Source organism: Opisthocomus hoazin, chromosome 10 (assembly GCF_030867145.1).
Source record: "Opisthocomus hoazin isolate bOpiHoa1 chromosome 10, bOpiHoa1.hap1, whole genome shotgun sequence".
NCBI lineage: Eukaryota > Metazoa > Chordata > Aves > Opisthocomiformes > Opisthocomidae > Opisthocomus > Opisthocomus hoazin.
Genome location: NC_134423.1, coordinates 10,707,855 through 10,724,498, shown reverse-complemented (window position 1 = coordinate 10,724,498; position 16,644 = coordinate 10,707,855). Strand labels below are relative to the sequence as shown.

Sequence of the window (16,644 nt, the reverse complement as noted above, 5' to 3'; positions counted from 1 at the left end):
TCAGTCCTAGAATCTCATCTAGTCTGAAGCTACATCATTCCTCTCATGTACATGAAGTACCTCAGTGCATTAACTTCCTGGACCTCGATGTCCTGTATCCACTTAGCTATGTTACATATGTATCACATACGGTTCTGTGGCCTCTAAAACCATTCATTTCAATGAATTGAATTCATTTGAATTCATTAATATATTCGTTCTCACAACACAGTGGAGAAGTATCGTCCCTCATTTTAAGATTATGAACGGAAAGAATAAATAATTACCTTGGGAATCTGTAACAAAACAGCAGTCAAATTTAACATGAAAAGTCCTTTGTTTATCATCTTAATTTGGGTGCTTTTATAACTCTGACAAGTAATATTTGGATGAATAGGGAAAGATTCCTAAAGGAGTCCTCTGTCTTCCAGTACACGATACAGTAACTCACATTAGAAGCAGGCTTAGAAGTTAATTTGACTTTATTTGAACAGAACACGGTCATCTAGAAAACAAGCTAACTCTTTTGTTTTTTAAACACTGACAGATGCAAGAGACAGCACAGGTATTACTGGAGAAGTAGTTTCATTATCTCTTAAACTACTTAGAATAACAAAACACATTACAATTTATTAGGACAATCTATTTGTGAATATTTGCCCTAACAAGTTCTATCATGCACTCAAGTGAGATATAAACTATCCAGTCTTTTAAGTTTACTAACGTCGTAGTTTGCAAACAATTTCAAGTAAATATTTTTACCTAATTTGAAAACTCTGTCACCTTCCACAGCACCACATGAAGTTCTGGTGTTAAAATAACATTTAATCCACAGCAATAGCTAAATATGTGAAATACGTATGTAGTATGCTAAACTCTGCGTAAACTCTACATACACCAAAAAAAAACATACAAAGAACAGGAAGATCATTTTGATTAGCAGACAAATGTATCGCCAAAATAATTTTTCTGTTCTTACGACTTATCCCCAAACCACTCCCAGAAAAGGCACAGATAGTGGTGATTTTTTTTTTTTTTTTTTTTTTTTTTAAACACACAAAGCCAGACCCAACACAATAGGCCTATGCAAACGCCACTGTTTCTAGGAGAAACAGGTCAGGAACTTGCATTAGTGTAAGGATGTCCCAGGAAGATTCTAGTCAGTAAAAGATCTCCAGCATCTGCTTACTGTCCCAGGTTCAAATGCAGAAAAGAATCAGAAATTTAATTTAGTTTAGCAGAACTGTACAGCTTGTATGTGAGTGCCAGCTAGAGTTATTTGCCTGTTCCAAGGCAGTACTGAGGCTCGTCTCACAATCAGCTATTAATGGCGCTCAGTAGAGATGGTGTTTTTTAAATTAAATGGGTAATTACTGTTCAAAGATTATACTCAGAGACAATACTTTTCTTTGGGTAAACAAAACCTTTAAATAAGTAGATCTTTTAAAATGCAGTGTAATTAAATGTCTCACAATGCTTCTAATACATAATGGATCAGAAAATTATTTATATTATTCCGACTTTTGATTGTTACAGTATATAAAACGTTCTCCTTTACCAGCAAATGATGCAGTGTTTGGCAAAGTGCTATTGGTAATTCTACAAAGAAAGATCCAAATATATTTGTTATCCCCTCTTTGTTAGAAACAGAAGCATTTAAGAAAAAATATTCTATTAAATCTATATCCTAAGCTATCTAATAATACTTCTACTAGTACACTAAACCAGTTGTCTTGTGTGACTTATATACATTGATGAACTCAGGTGCTCTGATGGTTTCCTAGAAGACAAAGCATTGCTGGAGTTGATCATGTTTTGTTTCCGGTGGTCTTTGAGAAGTTAGAAAAAAACCTCCATTTTGGCATTGCTGCTTTTAGGGCATATTCCAAGTACTTGCATAACCATCATTAGTGATCTAGAAATCTGCAAAAGATGCCAATACACTGCATTTGTGGTATCAAAAAGCAAGAGGATTGAGCACTGAATTTTTTACATAAGAATGGAGCTTGAGGTATTTATACAACCCTTTATGATGGAGATTAATCTTACCCATTGCGTGTCGTCTGCAACTCTTCAGGACTTGTTACATGAAGTATCATCCCTATGTTAGTATTTGGAAGATCTGCTGTCACACAAGGTGCAAATAAAACTCAGTCTAACTGTTATTAGCTATAAAATTTGAATACTAACAAAGTACAGCCCAAGTTCAGTACAAAAGACTAAAACAATTGGCCTGCAGTGAGACTTGGAAAAGGAATGAGCAGGTCCCACAGCCTGCGCAGAACCCACAGCACCCCACACCGCCGGCTGCACGGGGCTTGAGGGCAGTACATCCACGCCAGCTGCAGCACGCACCCCCCAAGCCAGAGTCCTTCCACTGTTCTCAACATTGCATCTCACATCAACGAGCTCAGAAATGGGTTTTGTTGAGACTAAGGGTAATTCCTGGCCGTGTTGACAGAAGTACGTTTTATCAGTCAGAAATGTTTGGGGTAAATTAAAAAAACAATAAAACACCATATGGATTCCCTCCATTTCTTTACATGGTCACACCAAATCCTGTAAACATCAGATATCCTTTGGGGTAAAAAAACATCCCCCAAACCAAAGGCTACCAGATAGACACAATCCAGGGTCAGCACCAAGGGGCTGGATCACCCATGTCACAGTTTGAAATTCCACAGGTAAGGCCTCTCATTTAAACATGTCACTCAAGTGAGCTTTTCACTTTGCTTTGGTAACTGAAAGGGTGCAAAATAATTTTTAGTAACTTGTGTCCATCTCCTCTATTAACTCCAGAGCGTTTCTTTTTCAGAACTAGAAGAGACTTTTGTTAGTCTTAAAACCACATTATTTTGCATTCACTATAGGGCCAATCATAATTACAAAATTATTGTAATTTCTAATTCATGCGCAAGCACCATGTTTTCTCCAGGAGTTAACTGGTTAGTTTTCTGGACTGTTGTCTGTCAGGGAAGAGAACTGAATTCTCTGGGGAAGTATCAGCAACACTACACTAAATACAAAACACCTCAATTTCCTTTCAGGTTTAAGTGTAAGGCAGTCACCATGGCCTAAAATCATGCACTATTTCATTTACCTATTTGTATTTTCACAAGCTGTCTTAACATTTTCACGTGGCCTTTGTAAAATGTCTTTCTAGTTTGTGTGAATAGAGCTAGTGTTACATGATTCATTTCTTAGAAAACACATGCACTCATGAAAGGCTATAATGAACACGTTTGCTACAGGGCATGTTTAAAACACTACTGCTTGCAAGACCATCAGTTTGACATAGCCTGTTACAGAAGAAAATAGGCCAAAATGAAAACCTGGCATGCCAGCACACGTTAAGTCTGTATTTGTGATTTTTCAAACTTAGGAGCCCTTTTCACTACTTCAAAAGGAAACCCCACACATACACACAACATTCTAACACCGTATTTGTTCTTTACCAGCTAACATATACCTTGTTTTAATGGTTTAAAACGATTAAATCCCTCAAGGTTGTGCATATCCAGGCACTGCTGAGGAAATAAAGACACCCATCACTATTCTTAAATTTTATTCCGCAATAAAAAATAGAAGATGAAAGAAATAGAGTGTTCAAGAATTAAAGCAATTATTGGTCAATGTAAGGAGCAGTGAACTAATTATCTGAATGACAATTAAGGACCTGGTTCGTCAAAAGTAATTCTGGGTCCTCCATGGCATAGTTGTAGGCTTCTACAAAACAGAAATCCAGATTCTCTTTTACTGAAGCAGGTCCTTTATTATCTACAGAACACTTGATTTCGTATTCTATTTATCCTTCTCTTTTTGTTCTTTTTCCTTCTTTTCACGTTCAGCTTTTGCTTCCTCCTCCTCATGTTGTTTTATCAACTGTTCCACCTCCTTTTGCTTCAGAACCCTTATTACTGTCTTTCCGTTCTCTCTGGTCAGGGTTGCAATTTCAACTGAAACATATGGAACAGACAGCGGCGTTACATTTTCTCCTTTAGACAGAGCAATCATCAGAAGGGCAAGATTTGTGGCTGCGGCTGACAACCTCCAGAGAAGAGCTGGGCTGGCAAGCCTGGTGGCAGCAGCCCTCCTCTGCAGCAGCAACACCTCACCGGGGCCCCTTCCACCAGGCACGGAGCCGCAGCTGCCACCGCGCCAAGGCCTACCATCCCCGACCCCTGGGCTAGCCCCCGGCTGGCCGAGAGGATCCTCCTCTGCGAAGCTATCTGTGTGCCTCTGGGAAAGGCGAAGGCCGAGAGCTGCTCCATCTTCTAAACACACTTTTCACATGACAACTAAAAATGCAGTAAACCACAGCTAGCGGTTATACACTCGCTACATTTTCTTTTTTTTGAAGCAGAGGATGTTATCCCATATTTGCGAACTGCTTACCTTTCTCTGCAGAGAGTTTGCTGACATCCATGGTTTTGTTTAGAACCTTAATGGCTAATGCAAGTGCAGTCTTTAAGGTCATTTCGCCTTCTTTGTAGTCTTGCTTTAGCATTGACACTGCTGCCTAGAAATGTCACAGAAATTAAAATGATCTTTAAGCAACCAACCACCCAGTTGTGGTTTTTGCCAGAAAATATCAATACGTGAGTACAAGCAGTGTTCCTACAGTTACCCGTTTCTGCTCTGCACTAGTAATCCACAACTCAGTTCAATTACTACAGTGCAATTTACACAGTATTCTTTTTTGCTTGACTTTTTGAGAGGAAAAACCCCCCGAACTTACAGCACTGTTATTCCCAATGCACGTCGCTTTCCACCCTCCATAATTTCCACTAGGGTCACTTTGATACAGCTGAAATCCGTAATGCTTATCCCAGCCAATATACAGCAATGAAACACCGAAAGGACGTTTTCCTGTTGAAAAGAAGGCTATTAGTAATCTAAATTTAGTAACAGGATTGGTCATGACTGATGATTACTTTCTTTGATTTCCTTTTTTAAATCTGTTCCTGTGAACTAGGACTGAACAGACTGTTCGGCACTTCTGTTGCTTGAGATAAGCACGCCAGCATTTCTTTCCAAGTCATGGAGGGGGGCTGAGGGGAGCAGAAGAGAGGTTTATTTCGTTTAACCTTAAGAGCAGCTCATTTCTGTCTCCACAAATTGTAATTTATAATCTCAGGACTTTAAATCAAAACTTAATATTTAAAGTATGTAGCTTAGCTGTTAAAGTGTATAACTGAACAGTGTCAAAAGCTAGGTACATAAAAAGGTCATTCTTTCACACTACATTATGTAAAATACCAGAATTATCAGTTCACCTACTAATGAACACTACTTGGAACACTTTCTAAGGTGTTGCTTGATCCACAGAAGTACTGGTTTTTAAAGGGCTGCAGTATCGATACCCCTGCTTGTCATCGCCTTTGTGATTCATTGTGCTGTTACACTGGATGGGCCCAACATGTTGAAAGATTACCTACGAAACAATTCTCCGCTGGTCTTCTGAAGGCATTCACTAAATCCAAGAGCACTCGGAGCGTTCTATGCAACAGGCCAGACTCTCGGCCATCAGCTTCTCAAGTACCAAAAAGTAGCACCTTCAGTAGCAAAACGGTAACCATGACTACCCATTCCCCTCTTGCATCTGGCTGTTGTCTTCCCCGGTGTAACCTGTTACAGCAGGATCTGGTAGCACTGCCCAGAGACTCGGCTGCTTCACGTGATGTCACAGAATCTTTCTTTAGACATTTGAAAGCATAGTGGTTCGTCACACCCGATTACCTCCAAACTGCGTATAAGCTTGCTTGATATCACACAGTGCGGTTACCAGTTGTTCACAAGGAATGGGCTCCTGATACTGCAACAAATACCTAATGCAAAAGAGAAAACAGTCTGCAAAACTTGTTCTGCTGACAGTATCCTGTACCGCGTTAAACAGGAACCAAGTTCCGAAGTTAGAGCCCCTTTCATCTAGCTGGTTTATGTCAAACAATCTACTTCTGCTCTACTAACCGCATGTTCATGTTGATTTAATGCATAAACAGAACCGAATCTGACAGCACGGGCAACTAAAACCGTGGTAACTCTCCGCAGCCTTACCTCTGCGCAATCAGTCTCAGTTCATTTGTCAGAACATTGGCATCAGAAGTTATTCCTGCAACACTGCAAGCCATATCCCTGCAATGCAAGCACACAAATTAAATGGGTTCCTATCTATTTCCAACCAATAGTCATGTCCTCATACAGCGCTTCGCGCAGGACACCTGCTGTTGGGCTTTTCTGATCAAAACTACGCAGCTGCCATATAAAATAGGTTCATCAGCTCCTGCCTTCAGGGTACACGAGAAATACTACGTAGCATTTTGTAAGAGCAGAGGTGGACAGCACAAGCAAGCGGGTCAATATGTCAGTCATACACACAGTTCTGAGCAGAGGGGATTAAGTCCTGAGTGTCTTGGCAAGAGCCATGAGCTGCATCCGAGCACCTGTCTGGAGGCCGCCTGACCACACACCCCAATGCTGAAGGAGCCAAACTGACAGGAGAGGCCTTGAGTGGGCCTTTGGGTAACCTAGATATCTTGATTTGAGCATAAGAAAAATAAGCGCCTCATGTCCTTCATTTCATTAAGATCTCTTTTGCCCAACCTGATACTGCTACAAAGCTTTCGCTACACAGAAAGGACTCATGAAAAATAATGTGGGTTATTTCTTCCAAGTGAATTTAAGATTTTTTTCAGGAGATGGCAGGGCTGGCCTAGGCGCCTACTCCGGTGCACTGTTACACAGCCTCCCTGAAAATCCAGTGCTTCCGACAGCTCTGGCTGCTTTCAGGATGAACACAGAACGGAGGCCGACAGGATGGGAAACTGTTTGTGCTGCACATGCACCTCCTGACAAGGATGAAGCTCTACCTCCCTCATAGGCAAGGGAGCATAATCCGTAACACTCTGCACTCTGACATCACAAATTTAACTTTGAGAGGTAAAAGAGAAGTCATAACAGAGAGACGTATCATCTCTGCTACAGCTGTGGCAAAGAAACCTAAGGTGTGTTTTACCTAATGATCTTGCTGTCTGAATCACAAAAGGAAACAAAGGCGTAGAAGAGGACACTGAGCTGACACAGCAGAGTGGTTTTTGTGCGCATTCTTTATTCTGCCCCCCCAAATGGTATTTTGTAAAACTGAGAATTCCCAGTTTTCCCCGAGTGCTGCAATAACATCACCTCTGTATGAGGAAGTACCAACAAAGAGGCTATTCCACCTAGGCAATTCTCTTAGACGCTAAAAAAAAAGGGACACTTCTACCTTTGAAAGAGAACTACTGAAGCAAACAACAGCAAAATAGTCACACCTGTCTAAAACACTGAGCAAAAAGAATACTAACACTTCAAATAAAATAAAAACAAGTTCAGCGCTAAAAGCATTTCGCTACCGATAATGTCACTGGACATCTAATCATCATTTCAACTTACTCATTCAGTTTGTATATTTTCTCCGAGAAGAACACTTCATCAAGAAGCTTGTGAATGTTGCGTCTCTCTGCTGCTAGCAAAACACCGTCGTTTGCCAGAATTCCCAAGCAAGTACCTGCATGTCCAATTGCCTCCATTGCATACTCAACCTGGTACAAGCGACCTAGGGAAGGATTTAAATGAGCAACATCAAAAAAATAACACTGAACAAGACCGAGTACGCAAGGTGACTTAAATCTGCAAGAATCTGAGAGCAGCTCATTGTACAGCCTGGTCTTACTTCTTCAGCCTATTACCAGCTGACAGTAAATTAAGTGGTTATAAAGAAAGGAGGGGTCATAGAAGGAAAATCCCCAAATATGATAAGGTAATACAGGGCATTGCCAACACAGAAAAAAACCCCTCTCTCTAAAAAAACAAAAACAAAAACCACGAACCACTCTGCTGCAGTAGAATGAGCCAAAATGGATTTTCAATAATCAAGTATTTGATGCTAGACTTTGAGTCCATCCCATCTAAGAAACAGGAAAACACGGCTTGTACATACACGTTGGAGCACGTGTAAGGATAACAAGGGGGGGGGGGGTGGCACCAGCAGGATATTGTGCATTCCCGGTGGGAGGGGAGGCACAGAAACAGAATCCGTCTGCACTCAAACAAGACGAAGGGTGAAGGTTTGCTCAAGTTTTGTCAGAAACGTGGCAGGTGGTGTTACTTGCTGACAGGACACGGTCTCATTATTGCCTGGATTGGAACAAACATGGAAGTTTCCACTGTGTACCCTCGGTGTCCTTACGGCACTGGGCACTGCTGGGAGCAGGTCAAGGGGGTTTCTGTAACCCGTGTGCAGATGGAAACACGCCACAACCAGCCAACCCCTGCACAGGCAGTTCGTTACTCAGCTTTGAGCAGCTGGACGGAACAGTCAGGGTTTACTTGAAAGCGCGGGATGAAAGAAATACCTTCTGGAGAAAATATGGTCGTTCTGGAGTCGTATCTTCGAGACTGCAGAAAGCAACAGCTCATTAGCCACCATGGCTCTCTCCCGCCGCACCGCGCCGGTCCAAGACCAGCGACGCTCCCGCCGCACGCAACCCACCACCCCCTCCCCGTCTGCGTGACCCCAGGCCCGGCCCCCGCCGCTGCCACTCACCATGGTGCCGGGGGCGCGCTGCGGGCGGAGGGACGCGGCCTGCAAGACACCGCACGTTAACCGGCGCCGCCACCCCGCCCCGCCCCGCGGCCCCGCTGCACCGTCATCCTCACCGCCGCGCCGCCCGCCCGCGGAGCGGAGCGCCCCGCCCGCTCCCCCCAGCCCGCCCGGCCGCCCGCCCCCACTCACGGCAAACCGGGGGGCGCCGATCGGCCGCGGAGGGCGACCGAGACCCGGCCGGCGGGGGAGAACCGGGCGCGACCGCCGCGCCCCAACTCTCACCGCTGCGTCGGAAATGGCCGCCGCGCCTGCGCGCTACCGGCACGGGGCGGGCACCGCCGCCGGTGGGCGGGGCTGCGCGCGTGCCCGCCCGCGGGCGGCTCTGTGGCGAGGAGCGGCCGGCAACCCTGAGGCGAACCGCGAGGGGAACCGTGGCGGGGGGAGACCGGCCCCGGCCGGGGGGGGAGGAGGAGGAGGCCGCCCGCCCGCCCCCCTCCCCGGTACACAGCGCGGCGGAGGGGCTTCTTCGCAGGCAGCGCCGCGTTTATTGCGGCCGACGGTACCTCAGCAGCCGTCGCCCGACCCGGCCGGCGCGCGGCTCGCATACGCTCGGGCAGTCCCAAACCAGGTCTGCTCCACAGCTTCTTGGCCCGCCTCGAACATGGCCGTCAGGTGTTTCCACCCGGTCTTGGCGGTGATCATGAGGTAGTCCCTGTTCTCCGGGTAGTGCAGGGCCGTGTGGGCTGCGATGACCAGGGACTGGGCAAACCGCCCGCTGACCAAGAGGAAGAGGGCACCTCGCTCCTCCAGGGTGAGCGGCAGGACGCTTTCGAAGCCCGCCAGAACGTGCCCTCCCACGCTCAGAGGGTCTGGGCTCTCCACCATCATGTACATCATGGCTATTGCGACCTCAAACACGTAATATCCGTAACTCATGTCGCTGAAATCCAGGATGCCGGACACTCTGTACTGCGGCTGCTCCGGGGAAGCAGAACAGGAGTCTACTAGAATGTTGTGGTCATTAAGATCTCCATGATTGATACCTACACACAGAAGAAACAGAAACAGTATTTAAACAGCAGAACCTATTTTTTTTTTAATTTCCCAGTGAAACAGCCTTGAAAAGGTGCATAGAGGCTCAAACTAACTCCCGGCAACAAAACCACACCAGTCTCCCTCCACATCAAGTGCTTACGGCCTCCCGGGACCCTCCACGCCACTGGCAGGTGACCAGACAGCAACTGACCCAGGGAGCGCTTCGAGAGCTTGCCGTGGGCTGCTGCTACCTGCCCTACGCGACATCTCTTCCAAACACGCAACAGCAGTTTTCAAATTGTCAAACTGCCATCAACAACAATATGAGCCAAATCCCAAAAATACCATTAAATAGTTATTTGGGCCTTTGTGAAAGGAAGCAGTTTACTCCATATATTCTTATTAAGCTGATATAACAGCATGCAAATCATCACCTTAACTGGAAGCAAGCTCATCAGAAAGACAGAAAACTGAACCTGACTCTGGACAGCACTTTCCTCCTGGCTTATTCTGCGCTGTGTTCATTCACCACAGTATCTGCAACAAGGAGACTTTTGCCTTTTTTGACTGCTCCACAGACCCAAACTCCTGTAAGAAATTGCAGTGTCTCAGTCGAACATAACCACAAGGAGAATAAAATACTCACAGGGTCGAAAATGGCTTAGCTTGGGTGTTACTTTCCCTTTAAACTGCTCAATAACGTGCTGCACAAGCCCACGATACTGGCTCTGGCCCAAGGCATAAATGTACTGGTCCAGAAGGGGAACGTTCGCCAGGTTCCAGATGAACTGACCTCGATGCAGGCTTTTTACCGATGGATGATGGAATTTCTTTGAAAAAAGCACAAGATAAATAGTCCATAAATAAAAAACCTGGTTTTACGATTAAAGGGCTTGATTCAAAGGCCCTATTAACTTTAACAGGTTTATAATGAGACTCACTGAAAAGCACCGTGACTTTGACTATTTCTTTCTATCAACAAGTAAAAGAATAACCTGCAGAATGATTAAGACAAGCATCTTAATACCCACATACAACCAGGATGTTTTTTTCGCCATTCTTTAGGTACAAAGATTATCTGAAGTCCTTCATCACTTCAATAATTCAGAATTCATACTGACTTTCTGTACCATGACATTATGTAGTGACTTTGAGGCCTTGCCAAGGCCAGAGTCCCACGCTCGTACCCTTGAATCCTCTAATGCTTATTAAGGTGGCTTGTGGGCCAGAGTCTGCCAGAGCACAGGGCAAATACAGAACCCTTCCCCCAAGAGCAGCTGGCTTCCTCTTAAAAAGACACCAGTGCTTGTAACTGAGGCTGTTAAAGATAGCTAAATGACAGTCAAAACTGGAGCTGTATATGAAAAAGGAAGGAACAAGATCAAGCCTAAACCAAAAATGACAACACGGGCTCCCAAACGCTGTATAAAGCACCGCACTGGGAGGAAGAACGTCGTCTGGCAAGCAAGCACCGCGATCTTCCCAGCATAAGTCAGACATTCCAGCAAGCTGTAAGCGGGATACCAGGTGTGTGGAGGGTGATGAAAGGCCACAAGCCCTTGTTACTGTAAGGCCATAGACAGTCGTTTCGCAGCCATAAACTTCACTTATTTCCATTTAGAGGACGTGAGGCGCATCCAGGCAGAAGGAAACACCCTCAGAGAAAGTGGTGGAATACTGTTCCGTGCACAAAACAAAGCACGGCACACTGCTTTGCTGTCCAGTGGACAAAGCCAAGCGACTGCCTAGGAAAGACAGGCTGTATTTTCTGATCTGTCATCAGAAAACGTGATACCTTAGGTATTATTTTTAGCATTTATGATATTTTGAAGTTGTGACAGTAATGATGGTAATTTTCTTTCTTTTAAATGACAAACCTTGGTAGATGATAATCCATATGTTAAGGGCATAAAGAGCCTTTTCCAACAACATTTGCTTTCTCATCAACTATTTCCTCCCTGGCAGGACAAGTCACAGGCACATTTTGAGACTAGCTGGTCTATATAAGTTGTTCTAATCGCCTTTTAAGAGCATGACTAGAGTGCTAGAAGGCAACAGTAAATCATCTTTCCCAACTGAAAAATGCTCCTGTAATTTAGGAATGTGGTTAGTAAAGCTGGCGATCCACATTTCATAATTGTCTGAAGCCAGTAGCCAGAACATGAGAAGGAAAGTTAATGAAAGGCAATAAATAACGCAAGAGTTCTCTTATGTGTCAAACTTAATTACTGGCTGATTTATCAGCTTTATTATCCTGTATAATTATAGAGTAAAGAAAGAACTTACTCTGCAGTAAGATTATTTGACTGGAAGCGGTGCAAATGAAAGAAGTGTCTCAAATCTCTGTTCCTTGGCACAGAGAAGGAACCAGCTGCTGCCGGTGTTAAATGGCCACAGTTCTAATGACATGGGGACAGGGAGCAAGTCAAAATGAACTCAAAACAACAGATCAGCCAGCTGTGCCTGATGTGCGTTATTCAAAAATGCTTTAAAACAAGCTTTACATGCTTCTAATTTGGGCAGCCTAGGGTTCACTCGCCTTATTTGCCAGGTCCGAAACACCGAACAGGTGAGTTCTGTGTGTAAAGAGGAATCCCTGTCTCCCTGCTCACGGTACAGAAACGCATCGCAAAAGGAGCCCCAACACCACGTCACAAGCACCAGCTGCTCACGTCACTTGGGGAAATGCTTTAGGGGCAGCCAGCCTGGAGGCTGGCGCCTGAGGGATAAGTTAAACCAGCATTGGCTGTCACCAGCTGGAATCCTGCAGGTCAGGAAAGCAGACAGCAAGCTCCAGAAGAAATGCAGAGGAGAAACAACTCATTTCAGGAGAAATAATTTCATTTCAATTCATTTCAGGAAGAATTTTGTGAGGGCAGAACAACAGAAACTCACCTCTGAGAGCGCTTTATCCAACCTGGCAGCCAGCTTACCGATCTCATAGAAAAGCTCCGTGTTGGCAGCAATTTTTGCTACCGGCGTCCCTGGCAGGTAGGTCAGCAGTCTGACCATGTACTTGTTGTGCCCAGGCCCAGTACCTAAGCAGCAGAGAGAGAGGCAGTCAGTCACTTCAGCGTGTGCTATTATTAAGTTAGTGCAAGCAGTAAAAAGGTCTATCCCAGTGCAGAAGTCATCAGATGTAGCTGATAAAAGAGATTTCATTCAAAGATGTGATTTATCAGGACGCTGTATGATGCAAACCTTGGCGCGCTTGCAGTCTGCACTGGACTTTATCCGTGGTGCGGGCACTGGCTGTGCACGCAGCGGGTTTCCCCCAGCGCCCACAGACACCCACGCACACCCTCTGCCGCAGAATGGGAGGGCTGGGAGCCCCAGCTTTAGTGGGGAATACACAGGGAAAACGAAAGCAAAACATCCACACAACCTCTCCACCAAGCACTGTTACAGAAACTCATTCTGGCATCGCAGCTGAGCTAGGACTCTGTTTCACACCCTTCTGTGGGCAAATGATTTGTAGCATCGTTTAGTCAAGGAGCCTTTTTTCCCCTTTTCCTGCACGTGGGCAGGTCAGATCAGTGTTTTCCCCAATTCCTTACACTGAAGTTTTCTCCTAAGCACTTTCATAGTTAATCATTACTCTCTCTGACTTGCTTTGCTTCTGGTATTTTAAGTTTGGACTACTGTGGCTGGACGCACAGCTCGCCTGATACACATGCCCTAATACTTAAAAATAAGCCCAGAGTTTCCTTTAGTATGTACACGGCACGCCGTACAGCACGCTGCTGCCCAGCTACGGGTGGTAGCAGGGCAGTCAAGGGGTTGTAACTGCTCACCCCCCGACTGCAGACACATTATGCGGCCATCTTTGGTGAGGCGAGGAGTAGGCGAAGGAAAGCCTTCCGCGCTGAGCAGCATCATGGCCCGGGTCTGCGCTTCAATGAGGTCAGGCTGCCGGCTGTCTTCCGCATTGGTGATTTTAAGGACGTACTCGTCAGCACCTCCGGCCGCACCGCCGCCCCTCGAGACGCGCACCTGGAAGTTCTGGTCGTCATAGCTGGGGAGCGGCCCGATCCAAGACACCGCTAACCCAAACACCCTGCCCACCAACTCGGTCGCTTCCTTTTCGCCCAGCGCTGGTTTGGTCAGTGTCTGGGGCGGGCTGGCATTCCCAGAAGACGACATCGTGTCCCTGGGAGTAAGAGAGAAGCTGGGTGGGCGATCTCCTCGGCACTCCGACAGCAGCAATGGCTGCGACGACGCCGACTGGGCGCGTTCGGGCTGCCGGCCTGCAGCAGCAGCCTCACCGGGCGGGCGGCTCACCAGGCAGGGCTTCCGGGGGCGCGGAGCAGCCGGACCACGGCCCCGCAGCTCTCGGCTGGCCGCTGTGCGGGCCCGGCTCCCCGCGCTGACGCCGGCGCGGCGGCCCCCGCGATCCCTGCGACGGGCGGGGAGGGGAGGAGCGGGCCGCCCGTCCCCGCCCCCGCCCGCCTCAGCCCGGCTCGGGGGCCGGGGAGAAGGGCTCGCAGCCGAGCGGCGCGGTGAAATCTTGCGGTTAAAGCCTTCCTGGGGCTGGGAACGCGCGGCCCGGCCTGCAGAGCTTCCGACTCAATCACAAACCTCAGCCCGCCCCTGTACTCACTTTCAAGAGCAATATATAAACCTCTTCCGAAATCCCGGGACACACACACACACACACACAAAATAATTGCAGTATTTGAGGTCCCACGATGACAGAATTAGGAATCTGAGGAAAAAAGGATTTAGAAAAGGCTTATTGAAGCTAAAAAAAACCCCAAAAGACTCTTGGTTTAAAGCTAAACCAGTTAAGAATCCTCTGTCCCAATATTTTAGTGTTATTTGTAATATTGAGAACGTTAATTTGAAAACAGTATTTTCATTCAATAAGAAATTTAGAGAAGGGAAACTCTGTCCCCAAGAAGCAAAAGTCCCTTGGACCCCCCCCCCCAATTTCAGAACAGATGTTACTAAACAAAGTGATTGACCAACTAATAACTATTTTTACCTACTTCCCTCTCCCCGCTTCCAGCCCACAAGCAATCACACAAGTTTTTTCAAGAATAAAAGAGCTCCAGAAAATACTCAGTGTCCCCTCTCTTGATTTCCGAGGCTGACGGAAGGTTTAGCTCACTGGAACAGGACTGGTACAGCAGGAGAGCGTTCTCACTGCCTGCGATTTTAAGACAGAGAGCAGGCTGCAGAAGAACCAGAGCAGACCCCTCCTCTCTGTAAGCACAACTACAGCGGGTGTCGCAGGTCTGTACCTTGCCAAGCTCGCCTCAGTTTCCCCGACAGCAGTGCCATAGCCCACCGCACCTCTCCTGCCTGCCCGGCGTTCCAGTGGGAAGCAGCCCACAGGACTGAGGTGGGACCTGGGCCTCTTCTGCCACTGGCTGTAAGGAAGACAGGGCTTGAATAATTTCACATCCCTGTGCTGGATGCCAGCCCAGCACCTCCTCTGAAAGCGGGTCAATATGGGACACCCCTGGTCGCCTCTGAAGATCTCCTCATATCTGTGAGCCCTCTGTACCACAACCGTAACCTGCGCCAGCAGCTTGCTTTAGTGCAGGGTTTGATCTAGATTCTGAAGCAGACATTTTCCTGAAGACAAAAAAAAAGTTATTCAAAAAGCATTTGATATAGCTATAATATCCAGACTAGTATCTGGAGCTCAGCTAACACCAAAAACCCCTTTCTTCACCGACCAGACGTGCTTTGGAAGCACACACGCGAGACACTCCTAACGAGAAAGCAGAACATGCATAACGACACCCTTGTCCTTATTCACCCTGCCCTCTCACACACACTTACAGCACCATTTCAAGTGTATTCCCTATTATCTATTCAAAATAGATGGTAACATACAGGAACTGTGATGCTATCTTTATTAAAAACAATTTACAGCATTGGTAACATTTTATGCACAGTTGTCTTCAACTGAACTTCGGATATATCTGTACGGTACTTTACTGAACTGAAAGCTTGCACTGTTCTATTGGCTTTAAACCGCAGACATTGATTCGCAGTTGCTCTAACGTGACTAACACACATAGTTGTGTGTCCTTACACTTTGGTGTAAAACGTATAAACATCAGCACTGTCCCAAAGCTCTCTAGTTTGGGAGGGGGAGGAAGAGGGTCGCAAGGAGAGGAACATTCAGAAAAATTGGAACAGATTCTCCCCCCGAATCAAGCTGGAGAGAGAGCTCTAGGTTAAACACATCTAACGCACCGGGTCACTTCTTCAAAAGGGTACGCTGCCTCCGACGCTTTCCGACAGCAGGAAGAGGCCTAATCGAACGACGTTTGTTCGCATGCGACCACAGCGATCCTCCGACTATGCCGGACCCCGCCACTGCCAGAGAGCGGACATCACTGCCGCCCGCCTGACGCTGTCGGGATCCTAGCAGCGTGCCCAGAGCCCAATGCCTCACCCTTGCCGCTGGGCTCCTGGACAGGACTTTAGGGAGAGGGGACGGGCAGATGGCCAGGCAGCGTCACCTCCACTGGCAGCTTGCTCTGCCACACCAGCGCCAGGGGACACGTGCACAGACCTGCTGCTCCTTGCAGCATCCGCTGCGCCTCGGGCGCGCACACCGTGAGGGCAGCAGTCGGTCTGCACAACTCCAAGACGTGGCCGGGGCAGGCCCACAGCACGGCTCGAAGGCCGTCCTCCATGGACTGCAAGACACGGGTACGGCAGGACGAAGGTAGCTGCTACGGCAATGAAACCCAACCTGTCTCTTAAGAGAGATGACGAGCGTTACGGTAACGGCTTGCGGGTAACTCGTATCCCTCGAAGTTCCACCTAACCTACGGCTTTACCTTGGTGCGGCTGGGGTCACCGTCTCCTCTGGAAGCAACGAACGTTCCCTGCCCTAGGGAGGGGGGAGGCTGGGTGCCCATCAGCCTTCGCAGCCACACGCGTCCTGTTTTTATTGTTGTGTTTTGATTCATCACCCACACGAGGCAGCACTATGTGCCAGCATGAAATGCCTGTTTGCTCCCCAATAAAGAACAAGAATTCTCTTGAACTCAATCAAGAATATACCTTTGAGCTGGGGAAAA

General features: G+C 46.9%; 2 protein-coding genes across 4 annotated transcripts; both read right to left on the bottom strand.

The window, feature by feature from the left end:
- Positions 1–443: 443 nt before the first annotated feature.
- Positions 444–8,876, bottom strand: PSMA4 (proteasome 20S subunit alpha 4). Of its 2 annotated transcripts, none has more exons than XM_075431719.1 (9): positions 8,753–8,876; positions 8,564–8,602; positions 8,373–8,415; positions 7,411–7,573; positions 6,037–6,114; positions 5,719–5,807; positions 4,718–4,848; positions 4,375–4,498; positions 444–3,935 (listed from the first exon to the last, which is right to left on the bottom strand). In XM_075431719.1, exons 2-9 carry the CDS (start codon positions 8,564–8,566, stop codon positions 3,781–3,783), a joined length of 786 nt encoding a protein of 261 aa, XP_075287834.1. In that variant the 5' UTR covers positions 8,567–8,602; positions 8,753–8,876; the 3' UTR covers positions 444–3,780. The 2 variants fall into 2 exon arrangements, with proteins under 2 accessions (XP_075287834.1, XP_075287835.1); XM_075431720.1 differs by having other exon boundaries at positions 8,846–8,875.
- A 209-nt stretch (positions 8,877–9,085) lies between these two features.
- On the bottom strand, positions 9,086–13,983 carry HYKK (hydroxylysine kinase). Of its 2 annotated transcripts, XM_075431775.1 has the most exons (5): positions 13,880–13,983; positions 13,393–13,748; positions 12,494–12,636; positions 10,245–10,428; positions 9,086–9,606 (listed from the first exon to the last, which is right to left on the bottom strand). In XM_075431775.1, the coding sequence occupies exons 2-5, from the start codon at positions 13,739–13,741 to the stop codon at positions 9,128–9,130; spliced, it is 1,155 nt and encodes a 384-aa protein (XP_075287890.1). In that variant the 5' UTR covers positions 13,742–13,748; positions 13,880–13,983; the 3' UTR covers positions 9,086–9,127. The 2 variants fall into 2 exon arrangements, with proteins under 2 accessions (XP_075287890.1, XP_075287889.1); XM_075431774.1 differs by having other exon boundaries at positions 13,393–13,983.
- Positions 13,984–16,644: the final 2,661 nt, after the last annotated feature.

Coding starts and splice junctions, on each gene's coding strand:
- PSMA4 (XM_075431719.1), bottom strand. Junction 7,574..8,372: donor GACCATATTTTCTCCAGAAG/GTATTTCTTTCA, acceptor ATCCTTCCCTAG/GTCGCTTGTACCAGGTTGAG. Junction 4,849..5,718: donor AGCTTATACGCAGTTTGGAG/GTAATCGGGTGT, acceptor TCTTTTCAACAG/GAAAACGTCCTTTCGGTGTT.
- HYKK (XM_075431774.1), bottom strand. CDS start 13,741: ATGTCGTCTTCTGGGAATGCCAGCCCGCCCCAGACACTGACCAAACCA. Junction 12,637..13,392: donor AATGTGTCTGCAGTCGGGGG/GTGAGCAGTTAC, acceptor TCTGCTGCTTAG/GTACTGGGCCTGGGCACAAC. Junction 9,607..10,244: donor GCTAAGCCATTTTCGACCCT/GTGAGTATTTTA, acceptor TTCTGTGTGTAG/GTATCAATCATGGAGATCTT.